We start from the raw sequence: 21,538 nt of genomic DNA on the forward strand, positions 1-21,538 counted from the left end.
ATAAGATAAGAATTTAAAATAAACAAACATAAGAACACTAAAATGTGTTCAATGCCCTAAATTCCCTATCACACTTACAGTTTTGTCTCCAGTAAAGGTAAGATTTGTTCCATTCTCCTTGGCCTTCAAACAAACAAACAAAAAAGAAAATTAATTCAGAATTTCTACTGTACTCTCAGAAATATATAAAAAGGAAAACAATTACCTCCTGTTTTTCTCCTAAAAGAGGCAATCGATGCACGAAATCCCCAGAAAAACTCTATGAAAGAAATAGAAAACTAAAATTAAAGATGCATAACAGCAAAAGAAAAGCATAGCTCAAAATCCACAGAAACAGTTAAAGCAAAACATATAAAAGTAGACATAATAATATGGCAGTAACAGACAAAATACTTCCAATTAACCACAAACAAGTGAATAAAACCTTGCTAGAAACTAAAAAATAGTATCAAACCAAACTGGCCACTCAATTTTTCTATAAGATTACAGATATTGTCATTCTTGACAAAACCTTAGACAGAAAACATACGAGTAGGATAAATGGATGTCATAGTTCCCTGAATTTCTACACATGAGGAAAATGTGGCTCAAAGCTATAAAGCTTTAGATGCAGAAATGGGATCTGAACCTAAGATTCCTAACTCTGAGGTCCACTGCTCCTTCCATCACAACACATGCCATGCCTGTAAAAAAACCTCCACTAATTACCTTTCTTACCAGTTATCAGCAAAGGAGGCATTATCCTTCCTGAGTAATTAGGACATGTATTTCAATTCTACATTAGACTGGAGGAGGAAACCTTATGAAGAGGGGTTTATGCCAAAACCCTGGAAAGCTGATAACAGATCTAAAAGTAGTGAACCTTGGGCAACAATATACAACAGGTAACTTTCCACAATCAAATCCAAGAAAGGCCAACCAATCCTCCTAGCCTGGGGAATAAATTTGGAAAACCAACAGAAAACCCCCTACTCAATATCACATTGTGCCTAGCTTCCTTTTTCTACCATACTTCCACTATTTTAAAGCTATTTTCTTTTTATCCGAGGTCATAAAATCTACGGTATGACAAGAACACAACCCTTGTAGTTCAATTATCAATGACTTCATTTGCTCATCAATTAATAATTATTAAGTAAAAGACTTCTTATCAATAAACTTTACTTCTAGTAAGTAGACAGAAAACCTAACTTTCCATGAACTTGCCTCTTCAAGGAAAGGTGCTAAATAATCTGAAGCAGTACTTAAATGCAGTAAAACAAAGTAAAGGCTATAGCTAAAATAACTATTTTCAACACCTATAAAATACATAATTTTTCTATCAAAAAACTGGGGTCAGATTCTACTTCTCAGAAAGGAGAATTTTATAATATAAACCCCATTTATATGATTACATATATATAAGAATTAAAATACACAATATTGGGAATTCCCTGGCAGTCCAGTAGTTAGGACTTGGTGCTTTCACTGCCGTGGCCCAGGTTCAATCCCTGGTCAAGGAACTAAGATCCCGCAAGCCACAGAGCACGGCCAAGAAAAAATAATAATAATATAAAATAAAATAAACAATATTATTCACCTCTTCCCCTTTATTCGAAAAAAGCTGTGAAGTTCAACCCTTTGATTTCAAGTCTATAGTAGGAAAATCTAAAAATGTTGATTCTGGGATATATAAATTAGATGAGATGACAAGAGGTTTAAAAAATGAGGGTTTCAAAAGTCCATCAATGGATGAATGGATAAAGAAAATGTGGTACATATGTACAATGAAATATTATTCAGCCTTAAAAAAGAAATGAAATTCTGATGCATGCTATATGGACGAACCCTGAAAACATTTTATTACGTTAAAGAAGCCAAAAAAATACTGTATGATTTTACTTCTTTGAGATATCTAGAGCAGTCAGATTAACGGAGAAAGAAAGTAGAATAGTTGTTACCAGGGAAGTGGGAGTGGAAGGGGGGGTGGGTGTTTTTATTATTTAATCGTTATGAAGTAACCACTGCAGATGATGAAAAAGTTCTGGAGATGGCTAGTGCTGATAGTTGCACAACAAGGTGAATGTACTTAATGTAACCGAATGGCACACTTAAAAATGGTTACAACGGTAAATTCTATGTTATATATATTTTACTATAATAAAAAAACCCAGGGCTTTGCTTTTTACACACAAAGGAAAGCCCATCCTCTCTTTGAGATGAATATTTAAGTGGCTGACTATGTACCTATCAGAACATGATTCTAACTTGCTTCTGTCAGAAGGAATTGAGGAGTGAGAAATGCGTATCACCAAAAATACAGCCATCATATTATTCACCTCTTCTATTTCCCTCCAACTACTATCAAATATTACCTGTGTTTTAAAGAGTTCACTGCAGTTTTGGAACAATTTTGATGATGTTTGATATTTCCCAGACAAGCCTTTTTTTTCCTTAAGGTTTTCCAAGTATGTCTCCACTTCTTCTGCCTGGAAAAACAGAGAAAATACAAAGTATTTAACTTATGTAAGATATTTAAAAGAAAACAAATAGATTGCCTTTGGTAGAAATATAGTTTTGGATTTGCTGTTTTTTAAATTAACAACATCTTGGGCTTCCCTGGTGGCGCAGTGGTTAAGAATCCTCCTGCCAATGCAGGGGATGCGGGTTCAAGCCCTGGTCTGGGAAGATCCCATATGCCACAGAGCAACTAAGCCCGTGCACCACAACTACTGAGCTTGTGCTCCAGAGCCTGCAAGCCACAACTACTGAGCCCATGTGCCACAACTACTGAAGCCCTAGAGCCCGTGCTCTGCAACAAGAAAAAGCCATCGCAATGAGAAGCCTGCGCACGGCAACAAAGAGTAGCCCCCGCTCGCCACAACTAGAGAAAGTCCGCGCGCAGCAGCGAAGATCCAATGCAGCCAAAAATAAATAAATAAAAATAAATAAATTTACAAAAAAAATAAATAAATAAAATTAACAACATCAGATAAAGACTATATATTAGTATTCAAGAATCTAATAGCATTGGACTCTAAAGTGCAGAATTCTAGTCTACGACTCATGAAGGATAGTTCCTCTTAAAAATTCTAGGAAGACTGGGAAACTGTCAGAGTCCACAGGGTTTTGTTATAAGAAAATATACTTACAAGAGTTCCTTGACTAAATTAACACCACCACCACCACCAACAAAAAACTTGTGCTTCTAAGCTGGAGCACAAAACTGTTGTAGCCATTCACAACCCACTATTAATACTATGAAAAAAAAAATCATCATTTCTCTGGCTTCATCAGTTCTGTGAGTTTTCTCCCATACCAACATCCCTAATCTCACCCTCTTTTTTTCGAAGCTCTAATTTCACACCTCCAACTATTTGCTTGTCATTTCCATAATTCTGTCCTGTGGCAATTCAAAATAATTTTTACATTCTTAAGTTGTCCTACCCATGAAGACTGAATCTGATAAGCTTGACCAGTTTTTATCACAAGTTTCAAGCATATGTAAATTTAACTAGTGTTCGATTAGGAGAAAAGGTCAATGATATTTCAAACCATATTCTGGAAATATTTCTCTCTAAATTCTTCAGTCCTCCTCATCACACCAACCTTACCCAATGTTATATAACAAAAGCAAAATACAATCAGAAACACTACAAAAAAGATAATGTAAAACCCTAATACTGGGCAGAAATTCAAAATGCTTAAGGTTTAAAAAAACCAACTGGATGGTGGACATTTTTTAAAGACTAGTCCTATTATTTTTTTAAAAGAAACCTCAAGAATAGTAGGGGAAATGTAAAAAAGAAAAGAAATGATGCAAATAGTGGGATGAAAACAGAATGCAAAAGGCCTGAAAAATCCATCTAGGAGCTACATATCTTCAATGCTCATATACAGTGTATTATAGCAACTCTGAAAGTGTGGCCCATGGATGCTTTCATGAGGTTTAACAGGTCAAAATTATTTTCATCTTCATCATCATCATCATCTATTTGCCTTGTACTGACAGTGCAAAAGTAATGATGCGAAAAATGGCAGCCTCCTATCAGTGGTACCTAACTGTACTAGTTAGTAGTCATTGTACTCTCACAGTCACAAACTTGCAGTTAAAAAAAAAAAGGCCAGTTTTATGTAAGAATGCCCTTGATGAAACAGTAAAAATTATTAATGTCATTAAATCTGGACCTTTGAGCACATGCCTTTTAAAATATTCTATCAGACAAAAAAATAAGTATGCAAAATACTATAAATGACTGTCTTAAGACAAAGCACTTTGCAACTATTTTAACTTGTAAGCTAAACTATCCACCGTTTTCATTTACTTGAAAGAAAGACCAACAAACTACAGATATTCAGACTTGGGTATTTGGGAGATATTTTCCTGAAAATGGGCAAAGGGAGGCTGTCACGTCAAAGAAGGCAACTGACAGCATCCATTGTCAATAATAAAATTTAAGGGACTTCCCCCAGTGGTTCAGTGGTAAAGAATCCACCTTCCAATGCAGGGGACTTGGGTTCGATCCCCGGTTGGGGAACTAAGATCCCACATGCTGTGGGGCAACTAAGCCCACATGCCACAGCTAGAGAGCCCGTGTGTCGCAAACTACAGAGCCCACGCACTCTGGAACCCACATGCCACAACTACAGAGCCCAGGCGCCCCAGAGCCTGCATGCCACAACTAGAGAAGAGAAAACCCGCACACCACGACTAGAGAGAAGGCCGCGCACTGCAACTAGAGAGAAGTCCTCGCACCGCAACAAAAGATCCTGCATGTTGCGATGAAAATCCCGCGTACCGCAACTAAGACCTGATGCAGCCAAAAATAAATAAATAATAAAGTCTTCTTGGACCTTGAAAAAAATTTTTTTTATTAAAAAATAAGTAAATAAATAAAATTTGAGCTTTCAAGGAAAAACTGGAATTTTGGAAAACTTGCATGTTCCCTACCATGATTTATAGTTTCCAATACTTACAGAGTATCTGATGAGACTGAAAGGTCATATTAACAAATGTAATTTTGAATTAATTGTAAAATGAATTAGTATTTGGAAGGTTTATATAATTCAGCCAACCAATATTTTCTAAGTGACCATGAAAGATGCTGCCAAATCAGACATGGGCAAAAGACCATTCAAAGTGCAAGACATACCAATTTATTTTAATATAACAGAGCACAGAAAAAGTTCACTGATATGGTTTCAGATTCCACACTGCAACTAACCTTTAAGAAACTCCACTTATTGCGTTTGGGTATAGAATCAAAGAACAATATCCACAATTACCTGAAAACACTATTAAAATACCATTCCCTTTTCCAACTACATATCTGTGTGAGGCCACATTTTGTGCATACACTTCAACCAAAATAACACATCACAATAGACTGAGTGAAGGAAGTATAAGAATCCAGCTATCTTCTATTACACTAGATATTAAACAAATAGATTTGCAAAAATACAAAATAACACCACTCTTCCCAGTTTCTTTGAAAAATAGTTTTCACAAATTAATAAATATTTCTGTATTTTTCTGTTATAATTTCTAATTCAGTAACCCACATGAATAAAGGCTTTTTTGGGGTCTGTAGTAAGTAAACACAGTTCTGAGACCAATAAGTTTGAGAACTGATAGTACAAATTTGCCTGCATATTGGGAAGCATGATTCTAGTTCCAGTTCTTCTCCATAGCTACATGACACTCTTTCCTCTATCAGGTTGGGACCCGATTATATCTAAACACTAAGAAAAGTCTGTAATTTTATGTTCCATACCTTGAAGTTGTAGATTTCATTGTAACAGTCAGCACTTTTCAGATACCAGGTTATATTCAAAGATACATCACAAGGTTCTCCATCAACTATAAAAGAAGAAATCTTTGTGAATAAAAGATAATTCCCAAAACAAAGCATTTTTCCTAAACTATTACCCCACATCCCATTTCCTGCTAAACTAAGATACTCAAAGACCATCCTTTCTCCAAACAGAAGGTAGTGAAGTAATAAATTTAAAAAGAACTAGATATTCTTCAGTTAAAAGTAAGAATTGTTGCTCACAGAAATAAAAAGCAGTTAAGGATTTTTAACCTTTGAAACCGTGTATCTATTTTTATGCCTTAAAACCTTCATTTCTGGTTCTCTCTTGGGAAAAAACCTGGAAGTGATAAAGCAGCCTTAAGTTAAAATCAGTCTTCTGTTATCATTTAAATATTTACTGAGCAGAGCACTTAAGTATACAAAGATACATGGCACTGTGTTAGGCCAAACAGGGGAACAGAAGGGAACAAATTATTGAAGACTCTTAAGTCTTAAAAAAGATTCTAGTTGAAGAGTCAAGGAATAACAACATTAGGAATGTCACAAGGCAACAAAAATAGTTCCACTGAGGGAAAACCTCATGGCTTAAACCTTGAGAGATATCAAAATTGGATAGAAAAGAACTATCAACAAAAAGCAAACCTGGCTGGGGAAGGCAGGAATAGAAAAAACAAAGATAAAAAGAGTTATTAGATTCTTTTTAAAACTCACCTTAAGAGAAGCCTCAAGGAACCTCATGAAATCATAGAAGCCTCACATAACTCATTCAACATATTTTGGAGCACAATATTCTAGTGAACCAAAGCATTAGTCTGAAGACTTGGGGTGTAAACCTGACTATATGACTGTTAACTGTCTCACCTGGGGGAAGTCAGTATTTCCTTTTATCTTTGATTCCAGCTGAGGAAGGGAAAATATACTAGAAATACATACTTTGTGCAAATGTGACAAAGATAAACACGACTGCATCTAAAAACCTACTTTTGGTTCTTAAAAGAAGCACACCTAAAATTACAAACTTTCCCTTTTCTTTGGTTTAAGTGGTTTTCTCAGACTAATTTTAAGCGGCACACTTTTATAAAGCTCAACTTTTATAAGGCTTTTATAAGGCTAAAATACACAAAAATCTGATGTGTTGGATAGAATGTATAGATATGCTGTAAAGGATACTGCAATCTTGTTATGAACTACTCAGAAGAACCAAACAGAAAAGGAATTAATTAAATCAAAGCCCTAACAGGAGATTTGCAGGGAAATGTGCCTGCAAAAATACTACTATTTATGTTAAAAGACATAGAATTTTTTTTTTTTGGCCACGCCACGAGGCTTGCGGGATCTTAGTCCCCAGACCAGGGACTGAACCCTGGCCCTCTGCAGTGAAAGCTCGGAGTTCTAACCACTGTACCATCAGGGAATTCCCAAAACACAAAGAACTTTAAATGAATGGCTTTAAGAGACAATGAAAATGGTCCTGCCACATTCCTCACCTTCCCTTGGCTGGCAGGTCTAGTCCCTAAGAATCTTACATGAGCCAGGTGCAGGTGTAAGGGAGAAGTGGCTACCTCTAGAAAGGATTGGAGTTCCAAGCTTTGAGCAAATCTCACTTCTTTCTCCAAAACAGACATTTTTAATGTAGGTGAAAAATTGTAATTTTAGGCTTGAAAAGAAAAGAAAAGAAAATGGCCCTGCCAATTTCATGGAAATCTATTGTATACCATACCCACAAAAGCATAAAATCAGAGACAAGGTAAGTATGAGAAAACACAGAAGTAACAAAGTGAAAGACAATGCAAATTTTAAGAAGCTTCAAACCCTCCAAAAACAACGAAACACAGACACTTCAAAATATGCAGCTTGACCAAAAACCACTAGAAAAACCATTAGAACAAAATACAGGTAAGAAGAAACTGTACAAAATAAAAGGACAATAGCATACAGGCTGTCAGGGTATCTCAAAAGACAAAATACTGCTATCCCTAAAAGCTCTTCTTTTCTAGAAAGCCAATCTCACAAGAAATACCAGCGTGTCAGAGTAGATTTGATTTAAATCAAACTTAAATTATCAGCCAAGAGATCATATTTTCATGGACACAGTACATTCTTCATAGAAATTCTACCTAACCCCTCCATCCCACCAGGCTATAATCTCAATAAGAGAAAGGGTCTTTTCTATCACTTCCTTGCTGTCTAAAACAGTGCCTGGCACTATACATAGTAGGTGTTCAGTAACTACCTACTAAGTGATTAAAAGAATAAAATCATCCAACTATGAAATACTTTGCATTTTCATAGAGAGAAATATGCATAGGAGCACACATGGATGATCTGGATTTTTATTCCTGATCTTGAAATGGAGCTGCCCGTGATCATTCATTCTCTAAAAATAAAGCCAGTTTCAGAAATAAAAGGAAGCTTTTCTTTAATGCACAATGGGGTATTCTGGATTCAGATACAGTGGTTTTCCCACTGGACAGACTGGTTTTGTTCTACTATTCCTATTTCCTGGTAATTATCTTTGAGCTTCCTCTTCCAAAGATCCAAGTGGTAAAATACTCCTTCAGCAAACAAAAGCTTTACTGAACATATTTGTTCAGAGCCAATGGTCTGACAAACCTAGGTCATGTGTCCAGTAAACATCTAACAAGCACACAAAAACAAAATCGGCAGTTATCTCTATGACTCAGAACAGATTAAAACCCATGGAGGCGATCAACCAAAACAATGTGTCTAACTATATATTGTTAACACCAGAAAAACAAGAGAAGAAAATAAAGTTCATAAAAGTAAGTATTCTAAAGATTATTCTGTGAAAGGACCTTAGTTACACTACATAGGTTTATACCTAGATAGTGCTTGACTATTAAATTTCAGAACTTATGTTGAGAGTAAATCATCAGAGGTAGAAAACAGGTAATTTGAAAGTTTAAAGATCACTCAAAAACTCGAATAAAAACTTCATGAAATGCAAAAACTCACATTTCAGGAAGATAGTAGTATTTTTGAAGAGGATCTTTCCAAAACTAAAATAATTTTTCCCCTGCAAAGATAAAGGAGAGATAATTAGCATCAGATCACTTTAATTCCCAAAGCAGAATATAACTGATATAAAAAGCTAAAATTTATAAAATGTTGACGTTAGTTTTCTTAACACACACACAAAAAAAGGCATCAATATCCTTCCTTTTAGTAAAATTCAACCATATCCAAACTGCAGGACTTTGAAGCTTGGTGCAGAGACAAGTTTTTTCTTTTTTCCACAGGCCATGAAGCAAGTACTCCAGAAGGAAGGCTGCTAGAAATCCTAACCTAACTTAAATCTTTCTAAAAGGTCCTCCTTAATCAGTTCATTCCCTTTACTCACTAATCACCGTCCAGAATAACCAATCATTTCTTCAAATAAACTATTCTATGAGCAGACAGCCATATTTAACTATTAACCATTTTACAGGTAACAAATAAATACCTAAAACTGAGAATCTGAACATCGTCACCAAATTAACAAAAGCTGTAATTCTTACCATATCAAAAGCTCAAATAAGATTTGGGCATTACAACCAGTGAGCACAGCAGAACAAAAAGGCTACCGTGGTTTTAATAAGACTAATGCTTTTCGGCATTTCCAGCCAGCATCTGATTTGTCGGCTCACAGCACTATAGCTCTTACTCAAACGACGTTTCAAAAACGTGGTAAAGGGAAGAAAGGGTCAACCAATCCAGTTAATTATCCTTAAGAAAAACGAACTTATCATAAGAAATTTTAGAATACTGTTTCTTCCGTTTTAAACATTCTCACGTTTGAATACATCATTTTAAATGCCTAGGCTTCCTAATTACACGGCAGGGCTTAGAATAACCATTTCAAAGTCCAAATGAAATCAACCAACTTCGTAAGTAGAATTATCCAATAACAAAAAAGTGCAGAGAAAAAAAAAAAGAAAGATGTCTATTTACATATTCCTCTCATCCAACCCGGGGTCACAAGATTCTGTGAAACTTCTGCTGAAAGAGAAACCACTCTCCACCTATACATCAAGTTTACACGTTTCCAGTCAGACAATGAAAGTTCTCTGCCTTTGCTGATAAGAAACCGCTCCACCGCCACTCTCCGCTCCTGAATTGACCCTGACATTCCTGCTAATTTACCCAAAGAAGCGTACAGCTTCTCGCTCCAGGGAGGTGAGTCCCGGTTAAGCAGCTACACAGACACTCCCGGCAATCCCACCCCTTTGGAAGCGGACTTTAGTGGAACCTTCATGGACCCCTTGGGCTACCGTAGCCCCACCCCTTGCTCCTCCGGGCTCAGTTGCTCCTGAAGTGACCACTCACCGACGGTATCGGAATGTGCCACTTGGATCGGTCGGCAGCAGCGACGGGTGCCGGTCCTACACTGAAAAGCGACAATGGGGACGTCTGAGCCCCCAGGAGAAGAAGAATGACAGGCAGCACCTGAAGCCACGCAGCCGCCGCCATCTTCACAGCCGTGGAGTGCCTACCGAAAGCATTTCACCTTCTTCCGGTTCGTCCCGCCCTCTTCCGGCTCCTCTCTGGGGGCGGGATAATCCGGGTCCTCAAAACCTCTGGTGGGTTGTTTGTTTAGCGACTCAGCGGCCCCGCCCTCAGGCAGTTGTCAGGCTTCGTATGAGGCTTTGGACCTACTGCGCAGGCGTCTTCCTGCCGTAACCTGGTCACCTTGGAGTGTTAGGATGATCTGCAAAAGTTACCAGCCGAGTCTGTTGGCTCTTCTCTCTCCCTTAAAGGGTTTGGGGACCAGGGAAGAACCCCATGTGGCGTTTGGCTCTCTCCTCCTCCCATTCGCCCCAGTCCCTCATCGTTTGAGTCAGACGCTGGGGCCAAAAGTCTGGGAAAGCCGTAAGTCTGGCTGCCTGTTTAGCGTGTAGTAGTGAGTACTCGGTTTCCGGAGGTATTTAAGCAAAGACTAGAGTTTGGCGGTGGTGGAGTATAAGCCTTCCTAAACGGAATAATGTAGTAGACAACCCCTTTTAAAAGACCCTTCTACCCGTGAAGAGTATGATGTAGAGTTTGGTCGGAGAACATCAACCTCCAGCAACAACCCCGCCGGCACTTCCTACTCAAAACTAAAATACAGGAGAGAGTGGGTCAGTTTTCAGTATCCGTGGCGTGACAGTCACTGAGGTAGATCTGCAGAAGCTTCGCCCTAATCACGCAGGGCGTGTCGGTACTTCCTCGTTGTCACGCCCTTGGTCTGCATCCTCTAGGGCTCTTTGAGTACACGCCTCCTCGGATGCAAAAACCTTTTCAGTTTCTAATGAAGGCAGTTCCTCATCAGCTACTCAGAACCAAGAAAAATTTGCCAGATCAATCTCTGTAGAAACCCTTACCTGGGCCTGGAAATCCCGGGAGCAAGTGTCAATTTGTCACTCCTTAAGGACATGAAAGTCCCAGGAACTTGATGGTGGTGAAGTGCTGGCGGTTATTTAGAAAGACTGACAATCTAAAAGATCGCTTGGGGCCTTGGCCTGAGATCTGGGAGCCTGTGAAGTGACTGGGAAGCCATGGACGCAGCTGAGAAAGAGGAAATCAGGTAAAGGCCCAGTGGTCCAGCAGGGACTGACCCCAGGGCCCACGGAAGCAGGGGATAGATAGTACCTGAAAACAACATTCTGGCTTTGAAGACTTTATTTTTTTATAAATTTTATTTATTTATTTTTGGCTGCGTTGGGTCTTCATTGCTGCGTGCGGCTTTTCTCTAGTTGCAGGGAGCCGGGGCTACTCTGTTGCCGTGCGCGGACTTCTCGTTGAGATGGCTTCCTTTGTTGTAGAGCACAGGCTCTAGGCGCGCGGGCTTCAGTAGTTGTGGCTCGCGGGCTCTAGAGCGCAGGCTCAGTAGTTGTGGCGCATGGGCTTAGTTGCTCCGCGGCACACAGGCTGAAACCTGTATCCCCTGCATTAGCAGGCAGATTCCTAACCACTGCACCACCAGGGAAGACCCTGAAGACTTTGTTGATTGTTTGATTGCATGTCTTATTTGCATATTTTATATTTGTGGACTCAATCTCTAGCCTTCTCAATTCTCCACGGAATTAATTGATATTAATAGCCTCTCGTGAAATACTTGAAGGATGGTTAACAAAACCGGAAGAATTGTTATCAGAACTCTTTTTTTTTAACGTTAACATGGTGGTATTTTATTTATTTATCTTATAAATTTATTTTTGGCTGCATTGGGTCTTCGTTGCTGCGCACGGGCTTTCTCTAGTGGTGAGCGGGGGCTATTTGTTGCGGTGCGCGGGCTTCTCATTGCAGTGGCTTCTCTTGTTGTGGAGCACGGCCCTAGCGGTGTGGGCTTCAGTAGTTGTGGCACGCGGGCTTGGTAGTTGTGGCTCGTGGGCTCTAGAGCACAGGCTCAATAGTTGTGGTGCACAAGCTTAGTTGCTCCACGGCATGTGGGATCTTCCCATATCAGGGCTCAAACCCGTGTTCCCTGCATTGGCAGATGGATTCTTAACCACTACGCCACCAGGGAAGCCCTGTGATCAGAACTCTTAACACATGAATTTCAAACAGGTTGCTTTCCAGGTTCAGCTAAGTACATCTCTTCCTATATCATTCCAGAGTTTATTCTTCAAAACTGGAAAGATCTTTGACATAAACCACAGTAAGATCTTTTTTGACCTACCTCCTAGAGTAACAGAAATAAAAACAAAAATAAACAAATGGGACTTAATTAAAAGCTTTTGCACAGCAAGGGAAACCATGAACAAGACAAAAAGACAACCCTCAGAATGGGAGAAAATATTTGCAAATGAAACAACAGACAAAGGATTAATCTCCAAAATGTACAAACAGCTCATGGAGTTCAATATCAAAAAAACAATCCAGTTAAAAAATGGGCAGAAGACCTAAATAGACATTTCACCAAGGAAGACATACAGATGGCCAAGAGGCACATGAAAAGATGCTCACCATCACTAATTATTAGAGAAATACAAATCAAAACTACGATGAGGTATCACCTCATGCTGGTCAGAATGGCCATTATCATAAAATCTAGAAACAATAAATCCTGGAAAGAGTATGGTGAAAAGGGAACCCTCCTGCACTGTCGGTGGGAATGTAAATTGATACAACCACTATGGAAAACAGTATGGAGTTTCCTTAAAAAACTAAAAATAGAACTACCATATGACCCAGCAATCCCACTACTGGGCATATACCCTGAGAAAACCATAATTCAAAAAGACACACGCACCCCAATGTTCACTGCAGCACTATTTACAATAGCCAGGACATGGAACCAACCTAAATGTCCATCGACAGATGAATGGATAAAGAAGATGTGGCACATATATACAGTGGAATATTACTCAGCCATAAAAAGAAACGAAACTGAGTTATTTGTAGTGAGGTGGATGGACCTAGAGTCTGCCTTACAGAGTGAAGTAAGTCAGAAAGAGAAAAACAAATACCGTATGCTAACACATATATATGGAATCTAAAGAAAAAGAAAAGAAAAGGAAAAAAATGTTCAGAAGAACCTAGGGGCAAGATGGGAATAAAGATGCAGACCTACTAGAGAATTGACTTGAGGATACGGGGAGGGGGAAGGGTAAGCTGGGACAAAGTGAGAGAGTGGCATGGACATATATACACTACCAAACGTAAAATAGCTAGTGGGAAGCAGCCGCATAGCAGAGGGAGATCAGCTCTGTGCTTTGTGACCACCTAGAGGGGTGGGATAGGGAGGGTGGGAGGAAGGGCGATGCAAGAGGGAAGAGATATGGGGACATATGTATATGTATAACTGATTCACTTTGTTATAAAGCAGAAACTAACACACCATTGTAAAGCAATTATACTCGAATAAAGATGTTAAAAATAAATAAGAAATAAAAAACATTGGCCCCTAGATGATCAGCATCATCTTAAAAAGCAAAGGATTTTCCTTCTCTGTTTCTATCCTTATTCTAGCACCTCGTACATACCTCTGTTATATCATTTGTCAGGTTGATTTGTGATGTTGGTTAGGCTGTCAAAGAAAACTCAGACACAGTACTTCTTATCTTCTTCAGAGCCCAACACTCATCAAGAAAGTTCTGAAAATATTTTGTTGAATAAGTAGGTGGGAGGGTTGTTTTTGTTGGTCCGGTTTGGGGCTTTTTGTTTTTACTCCTTCAGATTTTATTGTTGTAGCCATAGCCTTCAGTCATTCATTTTAAAGAACCCTTTCTCATAAGTGACAGTACTCTTTTTCTGTTGCTTTCTGAGCAATCCCAGAACTTCATGTTTTGTTGTTTACCATGGGTGGTTTACAAAAGGATGTTGTTCTGCAGCAAACACATTATTGTGTTATGGCCATGACACAATTTTGCATCACAATGATTTATGTCCCATGATTTATATCATAGTTAGAGAAAGTACAAAATTTGGATTCACAAACCCTATATAAAATAAGTTTCTTAAAATGTCTTTTTATTAGTGTTGAAGATGAAGCTGTGGATAAAAACATTTTCAAAGACTGCAGCAAGATTGCTTTCTACAGGTAAGAAGAGGAAGTATATGACCTAGATAGAATAGTTCTGAAAATATTTCAAAATTGATGTTTATTAAATTTTTGAGAACTGATAGACTTTCTGAGGAAAGAGTCGATTAGGAAATTCAGTGATTAAATAATTTATTGACAGGAGAAATTCACCTTTACTACTCTAGCTTAACTCCTGTATCATTTTATTATTAATATGTTATTAATTATAATTAATTATATTGTATACTTATACATTATAATTAACATTACTGTGTTAATAAACAGGTATTTTAAAAGTCAAAGTGTTTTTCAACTAACGTTAAAATTTTGAATCTTTGAAGAAATAATACTTTTACATGGTTCAAAAATCAAATAATATAAAAAGATACACATTGAAAAATGTTACTCTCTTTCTTGTCCCCTTCCACCCCATTCAACATCTTTCCCTGTAAGTAACCAGATTTATTAATTTCTTATTTATCTTTCCAGTATTTCTTTTTGTGAATGCACATATTCTTATATCACCACCATTCTTAGGCCAAGTAGCTTTCTATATACACTGTTGTATACATCTTTTTTTCTGCTTCATAATTTATTCTGAAGAGCTCTGTATGAGTATATGGAAATTGTCCTCTTTTTCATAGCTGTATGGTATTCCATTGGGTAAATTATAATGTATTCACTCTCCTATTGCTAGACCCTTGGGTTGTTTTCAGTCTTGCTGTAACATCACTGCCACAGTGAAAAGCTATACATATGTCATTTCCTACACACGCAGGTATATTTGTAGGATGAATTTCCAGGAGTGGGATTACTAGGTCAAAGAGTAAATGTATTTGAAATTTTAACTATTACCAGATATCCCTCCATAGAGATTGTGTCATTTTGCACTCCCATCACCACTATATGATTGCCTATTTCCCCAGAGCCTCAAAAAATATTTCTTTAAAACTTTTTTGAGTGTCTACCTTTATGTGGTCCTGAAACTGAAATCACCAAAAATTATATCATACAACTTTCTAATTTATACACACAACTCTAGAGAAAGAAAATCATATCATTTTAATTCTGAACGGGTACCTTAGAGGGAATTCTATAGTGAACTCCTGGTCACCTTGACAAACCACTGGATTATATTGGATTTCCACTAAAATTTATTAAGTTTCAATTAAAGTATACATTTCATGGAAAGAGGGAGGGACATCAACAAGCTAATATGTGTCATCTATGAAAACTGCCCCACCTTCTCAATAAAGGGGACAAAATACCATCCTTGAGTAGTGTTATGGTGAACAATTTTATTAGTACTCTTCTTATTATTTTATTAATTGCATTAGCACTCTGCTTATTAATTTTCTTAGCTCTCTAAATTATTGATACCCCTCTTAGTGCTTTATTGGAGTACTAATATACTGCTTGTGCCCAGTTCACCTACTATTGAAGTGAATTTTAATGACTTCCACATGGTAATATAGTCTTTTGGAGGCTGAGAATCACAAATCATTCTCAGACGTCTGTATACTCCAAATCTGTAGGCGTCAGAAACAGCGGCTCTCCAAGAAGTCTACCTATCGGGCATTACTAGACTCAGTCACAGAAGGCAAAGAGAGCACCAGGTTCCAAATCATCAACGAAGCAGCTAAGGTGAGAAAAAGTATTTTCTACAGAGAATTATTTGTTTCTATATTTATTTGGGTTGAATGAAGTAAATTTCCACAAAGGCTAATTAAACTATGTATGCTTCAAAAACAAACTTTGTGAGAGAAGTAATGCCATCTTTTTAATATCTACACAATGCTACTTTAAAAGTAATATGACTATCAACATATAGATTGCCTTGTATCAGATGCTTTCTTAGATGTTTTGCGAATGTTATTTCCTATTAATTAATCTTCAGAATCATCTAAGAGGTACATTGCATTGTCCCTAATTTTCAGATAAGGAAATTGAAGTCTAAAAAGCCACTTGCTCAAAGTCATAGCTAGTAACCAGAATTTTCACCTGTGACTGCAGACTCTGTCACGCACCCATGCTCTTTTTATCACTATTATACAACATACCTCAAGCAAGGTACAGATTCAGTGAATGTCCAAACCTCAAAATGTGAGTGGGCAAGAGGAACAATGGTCTATGCAGTTGAATAAGTCACAGATGTTCCCACCCCTAGGCTGCTTCACTAACAGATCACCATAGTTGTTACATGCTAAAAGGATTAGAGCAGTATCCTAAGTGCTTTTTCTCATCTGTCAAATTTTCACGCTACTTCAGATGGGCCAGTCACAGAGGAAGTGCTGTGGGCCGGGCTAGGAAGTGTGGTTATGCACAAGTAGTTGATGCTTCCAACCTGACCCTCACTTCACATCCTCCCCTGTCTTTGAAAGGTGTCCTAAGCTTCTAAGGCCTCCCAGACCAATCTGGTTTAATTGGTAATTCGCTGAAGGACATAGGTAAAGACATGCAGTCTAGTCCCATAACAGCTTAGATAGTAATTCCATCAGCTCACTAACAAATCCCAGTTCTGGGAAGCAGACTGAGAAGACATCCCCACTTTCACTGCAGCATTGTGAGAGATCTTGTGACTACCGTAGAGCTTGCCGTATAACATTACACTGAGGAATCTTCTCGGAGAAGACAGAGCAAACACTGCCCCACAACATCAGGGCATTCTCTGTAACATTTGTAAGGTCTCTAACTTCGTCGGGAGGCTCAACTTTATTCCCAGGCAGGAGGAGCAATGGCACAGTGAGGAAGGCTACCTTCCATATGAAGTTTTAGAGATTTTAGTCACTTCAAAGATGTAGAATTCTCTAACATAGCTTTCTTACCTGAATTCAAAATAGGGGCTAGAATCATATCAATAGTTTGTGTTCTCTATCCCCATCCCTTTTTCCCAACTTATGGTTACTTAAGGATGTAGTTGTGGTAGCAGCACACTTAGTTCTTTTAACTACACTGAAGGGATGGTTAGCCTTTCTTCAAAACCTAGTGCTGCTTCTTAACACCACTCATTTTTTTCTGGAGGAATTTCCCTCCTTGCTTGGCATCTGTGCAACCTTTGAGTTCACAGCTCATGGTAGAGTACTGATCCAGGTCTCCCAAACTTTACATCCTTTTGTAGCCAAGTTTGAAAGCTGTTCATGGGAAAACATGGGGCAGCATTAATTTCTTTCCTAGAGAGCCACCCGCCATTTGCATGTGGTCTAATAGCCCAGTACCCCGCCAAACCCCTGTATTCAGGGTCAGCAGAAGCAGCTGGCTCCAGGAAATGCAAGGAGTCCACCAGAGACCTTCCAGGAGTTTAATACCAGCAGTCAGTTCCCTTCCTTTCTCATTTTTCCTGTCATTTGCGCTTTTTCCTTCTTGCCTCTGATGTGTCTAGCCCCAGAGAGTTATAGCTGTCCCATGGTCAGGGACAGTCCCTTTCTGTCCTTGGGGAGGCTCAGTCTGTTGAGCACCTGAACAATCCACTGTCGTGATGACACATGCCGAGGCAGAGTAAATGAGGCACTCGGAATACCAGTGTGGGCCAAAATGCAACTTCTCGATGCAGCTCCATACCAGTGAAGTTAGTGGTAGAGCCTCTCACACTGCCTTTTACAAGACTATAGGTCAGTTTTTCTGTACACACCACTCTTTGGATCCTGAAAATATGAGGGACAATGCTGTTCAGGTCAGGTGCCAGAACCAGAGCCCACCAGCTATGGATGCCTTCAAAGGAAAAGAAGCCACAGTCCAGGAGGACCCACGGGAGCTCAGCGCAAGACAGCACATGGCTCAGAAGGGAGCTGAGGAGCCGGACAAGCAAGGGCAAGTGATCCAGGATGTCAGCAACGTGGCTCCCAAGACTGAGAACTTTGAGGACCCCTTGGAACAGACACAATGTTCAGGTGTTGGAAATAACAGTGCTGCACAGGGAATCTGCATGCTCTGATGTCAGGCAAATGCATGCAATGTATGTTTTGGGAGGTCACCCTAAAATTCTGAACTGAATGTCATTTTAATGTCCTCCTTGTCACTTGGAGTTGAGATGACTAATAGGGACTTAAGGCTTCGTGCCCTATATCAGTTTGATAGGGACAACAAAGATCCAAACAGTAATTTCTAAAGTTGTCTGAACCTTGTATCCTGCTCACTGCATAGTCAAGGAGCCTCCATTAGAGGTTTTTTCTGGGGTGAGATGGGTGTTTCATGGGAGATTTCACAGTAGGATATGGTATGGATATGGTCTGGAGATTTTTAAAAAGCCACGTACATCCACTTATTTAGAATGATAGCTTTTTATTTCAGGTTCAGAGAGACAGAGCCCAAAGTCTAAGAGGATCATATTCAGCTCACAGCTGCAGTTCTCAGATTTCACTGATGAGGCAGATTCTGACAAACCCAGCATTCTTAGTGCCTACCTGCCCTCACACCATTAAAACTCTTAAAGCAATAATTTTGTTGTCAGGCTTTGTTGTTAATTTTTTTTTTTTTCTTTTTTGCGGTACACGGGCCTCTCACTGTTGTGGCCTCTCCCACTGCGGAGCACAGGCTCCGGACGCACAGGCTCAGCGGCCATGGCTCACGGGCCCAGCCACTCTGCGGCATGTGGGATTTCCCGGACCGGGGCACGAACCCGTGTCCCCTGCATCGGCAGGTGGACTCTCAACCACTGCGCCACCAGGGAAGCCCTGTTGTTAATTTTTGAAATCCTTCTTCCCAATTCCCTTCTCCCAACCTGCTACTTAATAAGCAACCAGGAAACAGAACCAAGTTTCGTTCACCGTTGTCTTAGTGAGCTCACACTGCTATAACATAAACTGGGTGTCTTAACAAACCTTTATTTCTCACAGTTCTGGAGTCTGGGAAGTCCTAGATCAAGGTCCCACTTCCTGCCCTGTAGACTGTCACCTCCTTAGTGTACAGTTGACCCTTGAACAACGCAGGGGTTAGCAGTGGAAAATCCAAGTATGACTTCACAGTCAGCCCTCAGTACACATGGTTCCACATCCACAGATTCAACCAACCAAGGATTGTATGGTACTATAGTAAGTATTTATTGAAAAAAAATCCATGTATAAGTGGACCCATGCTGTTCAAATCTCTGTTCAAGGGTCAACTGTATATTCACATGATGGAGAGACAGCTAACTCTCTGGTCTCTTCCTGTAAAGGCAGTAATCCCATCATGACTCCACCCTCATGACCTCATCAAAACCTAAACACCTCCCAAGGCCCCATCTCCAGGTGCCATCACATTGAGGGTTAGGGCTTCAACATATGAATTGAAGGGTTGGAGAATGGGGAAGGTTTGGGGAGGGGGGGAAATGACAATGGACAATTCAGTCCATAGCAAACATGATGTTCCTGGGACACAGTAATGTTACAAAACAAACTGAAGTGTTGCCCTGTGTGTTGCCTCTAGGTCAGGACATCTAGGCTTTGAAGAAAAGCTGGTTGCAGGTTCAGATCCCTAAGTTTTCTCACATAGGGTCCTATTTCTTATGACAAAATAATCAGATATTTGATAAAGAAGCTTCCAGAAAATAATCTTAAAGGAGTTATCAGTAAAGTGTTGACTGCTTTTTTAGACCTCCTTTTTTTTTTTTTTTTTTTTTTTTTTTTTTGCGGTACGCGGGCCTCTCACTGCTGTGGCCCCTCCCACTGCGGAGCACAGGCTCCGGATGCGCAGGCTCATAGGCCATAGTTCACGGGCCCAGCCGCTCCGCGGCACGTGGGATCTTCCTGGACCGGGGCACGAACCCACATCCCCTGCATCGGCAGGCGGACTCTCAACCACTGTGCCACCAGGGAAGCCCTAGACCTCCTTTTTTCCTACTACTATCAATTTTTTACCTTCAGTCAAAATTTGACCTGGATTGAGAAAAAGAGAAGATCTAGCCTTGTGACACCAGAGCAGGGAAATTTATGCTATCTTCTGAGTGTACCTAAAAAGCACTGCTAGCAAGGCTATTTGGAACAGACCTACGTCTTTGACCTACTTTATATTGCTAATTTTTATGCTTTTTCATGACATGGATGAACTATTTGGCAAAATGTTTATTTTGCAGCCTGTTTGCAAGTTTTCACTGGTGGCAACACTTCTGGCAGCTTCTCCAAGGATGCAGGGATATCTCTGAGCACCTCCATGAAGTTATCCCTTGCGTCTTCATCTAAGCAATGGGACTTTGCCCAACCAGCCACCTCCTCAACAGATGAGGAACAACTACTACTTGTTAACCAGGACTGTTTCTGCAGAAATGTCCAGGAACAGGCAGCTTATTGGGGAACTGGCCAAGCAATCAGAAGCATACCTGGACAGGCTAATTGTCCTTGGGGAACATGCTAATGCCCAGTGTGAACTTGCCAGCGTTCTCCATAGAGAATCAGTGCTTGCAATAAACCAACTGGCTACAACTATGGAAGGGGCAATAAGTGCCCTACAGCAATTTAATGAATCTTAGACCATTCTCTGAATCCTGGAAGGTCTTGACCAATAGCTGAGAGAGGTCCTTGCTCACTTCTCTAGGCCTTTTAGGTTAACTATTCCTTATAATATAGTAGAAAGACCTGGTTCCAGAGGACAAGCAAGATCTACCCATCACGGAGAAGTTGTTGGGGTCATAATTTCCCTTATTAATACCCACCATCATTTAAATATATGTTAGAGGGCTATTCTGTTAACTCAGTCATAGTCTCTACTAGTTTGGGGTGAAATTAAAAAAAAACTTTTAATGTAACTGTGATCCATTCCACTGCTTGAATGTACAGACAAGGCTGTTGTTACCACCATGATTTTTATAACCTGTCTCATATTTTTGCCCTTGTGGCCAAAAAAACTAGACTTAGGGATGACAAACTACTGGGTTTTATTTTTATTCGGTATGGGAGAAATAAGATAGGAAAAGGGAATTTATGCTCTCCCAGATTATGGGAGGTGAGCCTCTGAATGAAAAACCAAGTAGAGACTTGTGGTACTAAAATGAACCTCCAAAATGTATTCCTTTCTTTGAGGATTTATTTCATCTTCTCTGTGTAGGAGGACATTTACACATCTTAAATCTTTCTAGGGGAGCAAAACCCATGCTGTCTCACCTTATTTTAAATGTTTAATTTTATGTTTCTTCACTTATTTTACATAAATCCATCTTGCCGCAATCTTTACTGCTATTCTCTAAATATTAACGTTAAATAATTCTGAGTTTATGCAGTCTAACTTCTGTAACAACATAATTTTTTGTTTTTGCTTTTTTTTGCGGTAC

The 21,538-nt window shown here is 39.3% G+C and overlaps 2 protein-coding genes across 11 annotated transcripts in view; one reads left to right on the top strand and one right to left on the bottom strand.

Moving 5' to 3' along the window:
* Window positions 1–10,311, bottom strand: part of TMEM87A (transmembrane protein 87A) — a 43,254-nt gene extending 32,943 nt beyond the window's left edge. For 2 of the 4 annotated variants that reach the window (XM_079906889.1, XM_079906888.1), the window contains exons 1-6: window positions 10,122–10,311; window positions 8,772–8,832; window positions 5,754–5,839; window positions 2,355–2,468; window positions 206–259; window positions 79–123 (exon numbers count right to left, since the gene is read on the bottom strand). In XM_079906889.1, coding sequence (XP_079763015.1) covers window positions 79–123; window positions 206–259; window positions 2,355–2,468; window positions 5,754–5,839; window positions 8,772–8,832; window positions 10,122–10,265 — 504 coding nt within the window. In that variant the 5' untranslated portion in view covers window positions 10,266–10,311. The remainder of the gene's footprint in view (window positions 1–78; window positions 124–205; window positions 260–2,354; window positions 2,469–5,753; window positions 5,840–8,771; window positions 8,833–10,121) is intronic. The other 2 variants (XM_079906891.1, XM_079906890.1) reach the window with 1 other exon arrangement.
* Window positions 10,312–10,336: 25 nt separating this feature from the next.
* Window positions 10,337–21,538, top strand: part of GANC (glucosidase alpha, neutral C) — a 77,327-nt gene continuing 66,125 nt past the window's right edge. For 6 of the 7 annotated variants that reach the window (XR_013825230.1, XM_079906815.1, XM_079906816.1 and 3 more), the window contains exons 1-3: window positions 10,337–11,358; window positions 14,254–14,316; window positions 15,834–15,942. Coding sequence is in view for 6 of the 7 variants with exons in the window: in XM_079906815.1 (XP_079762941.1) it covers window positions 11,330–11,358; window positions 14,254–14,316; window positions 15,834–15,942 (201 nt within the window). In the remaining variant the exon portion in view is untranslated. Of the gene's footprint in view, window positions 11,359–14,253; window positions 14,317–15,833; window positions 15,943–20,347; window positions 20,581–21,538 lie in introns of those variants that run through there. The other variant, XM_079906819.1, reaches the window with a different exon arrangement.

Source organism: Stenella coeruleoalba, assembly GCF_951394435.1.
Source record: "Stenella coeruleoalba genome assembly, chromosome: 2".
NCBI classification, from domain to species: Eukaryota; Metazoa; Chordata; class Mammalia; order Artiodactyla; family Delphinidae; genus Stenella; species Stenella coeruleoalba.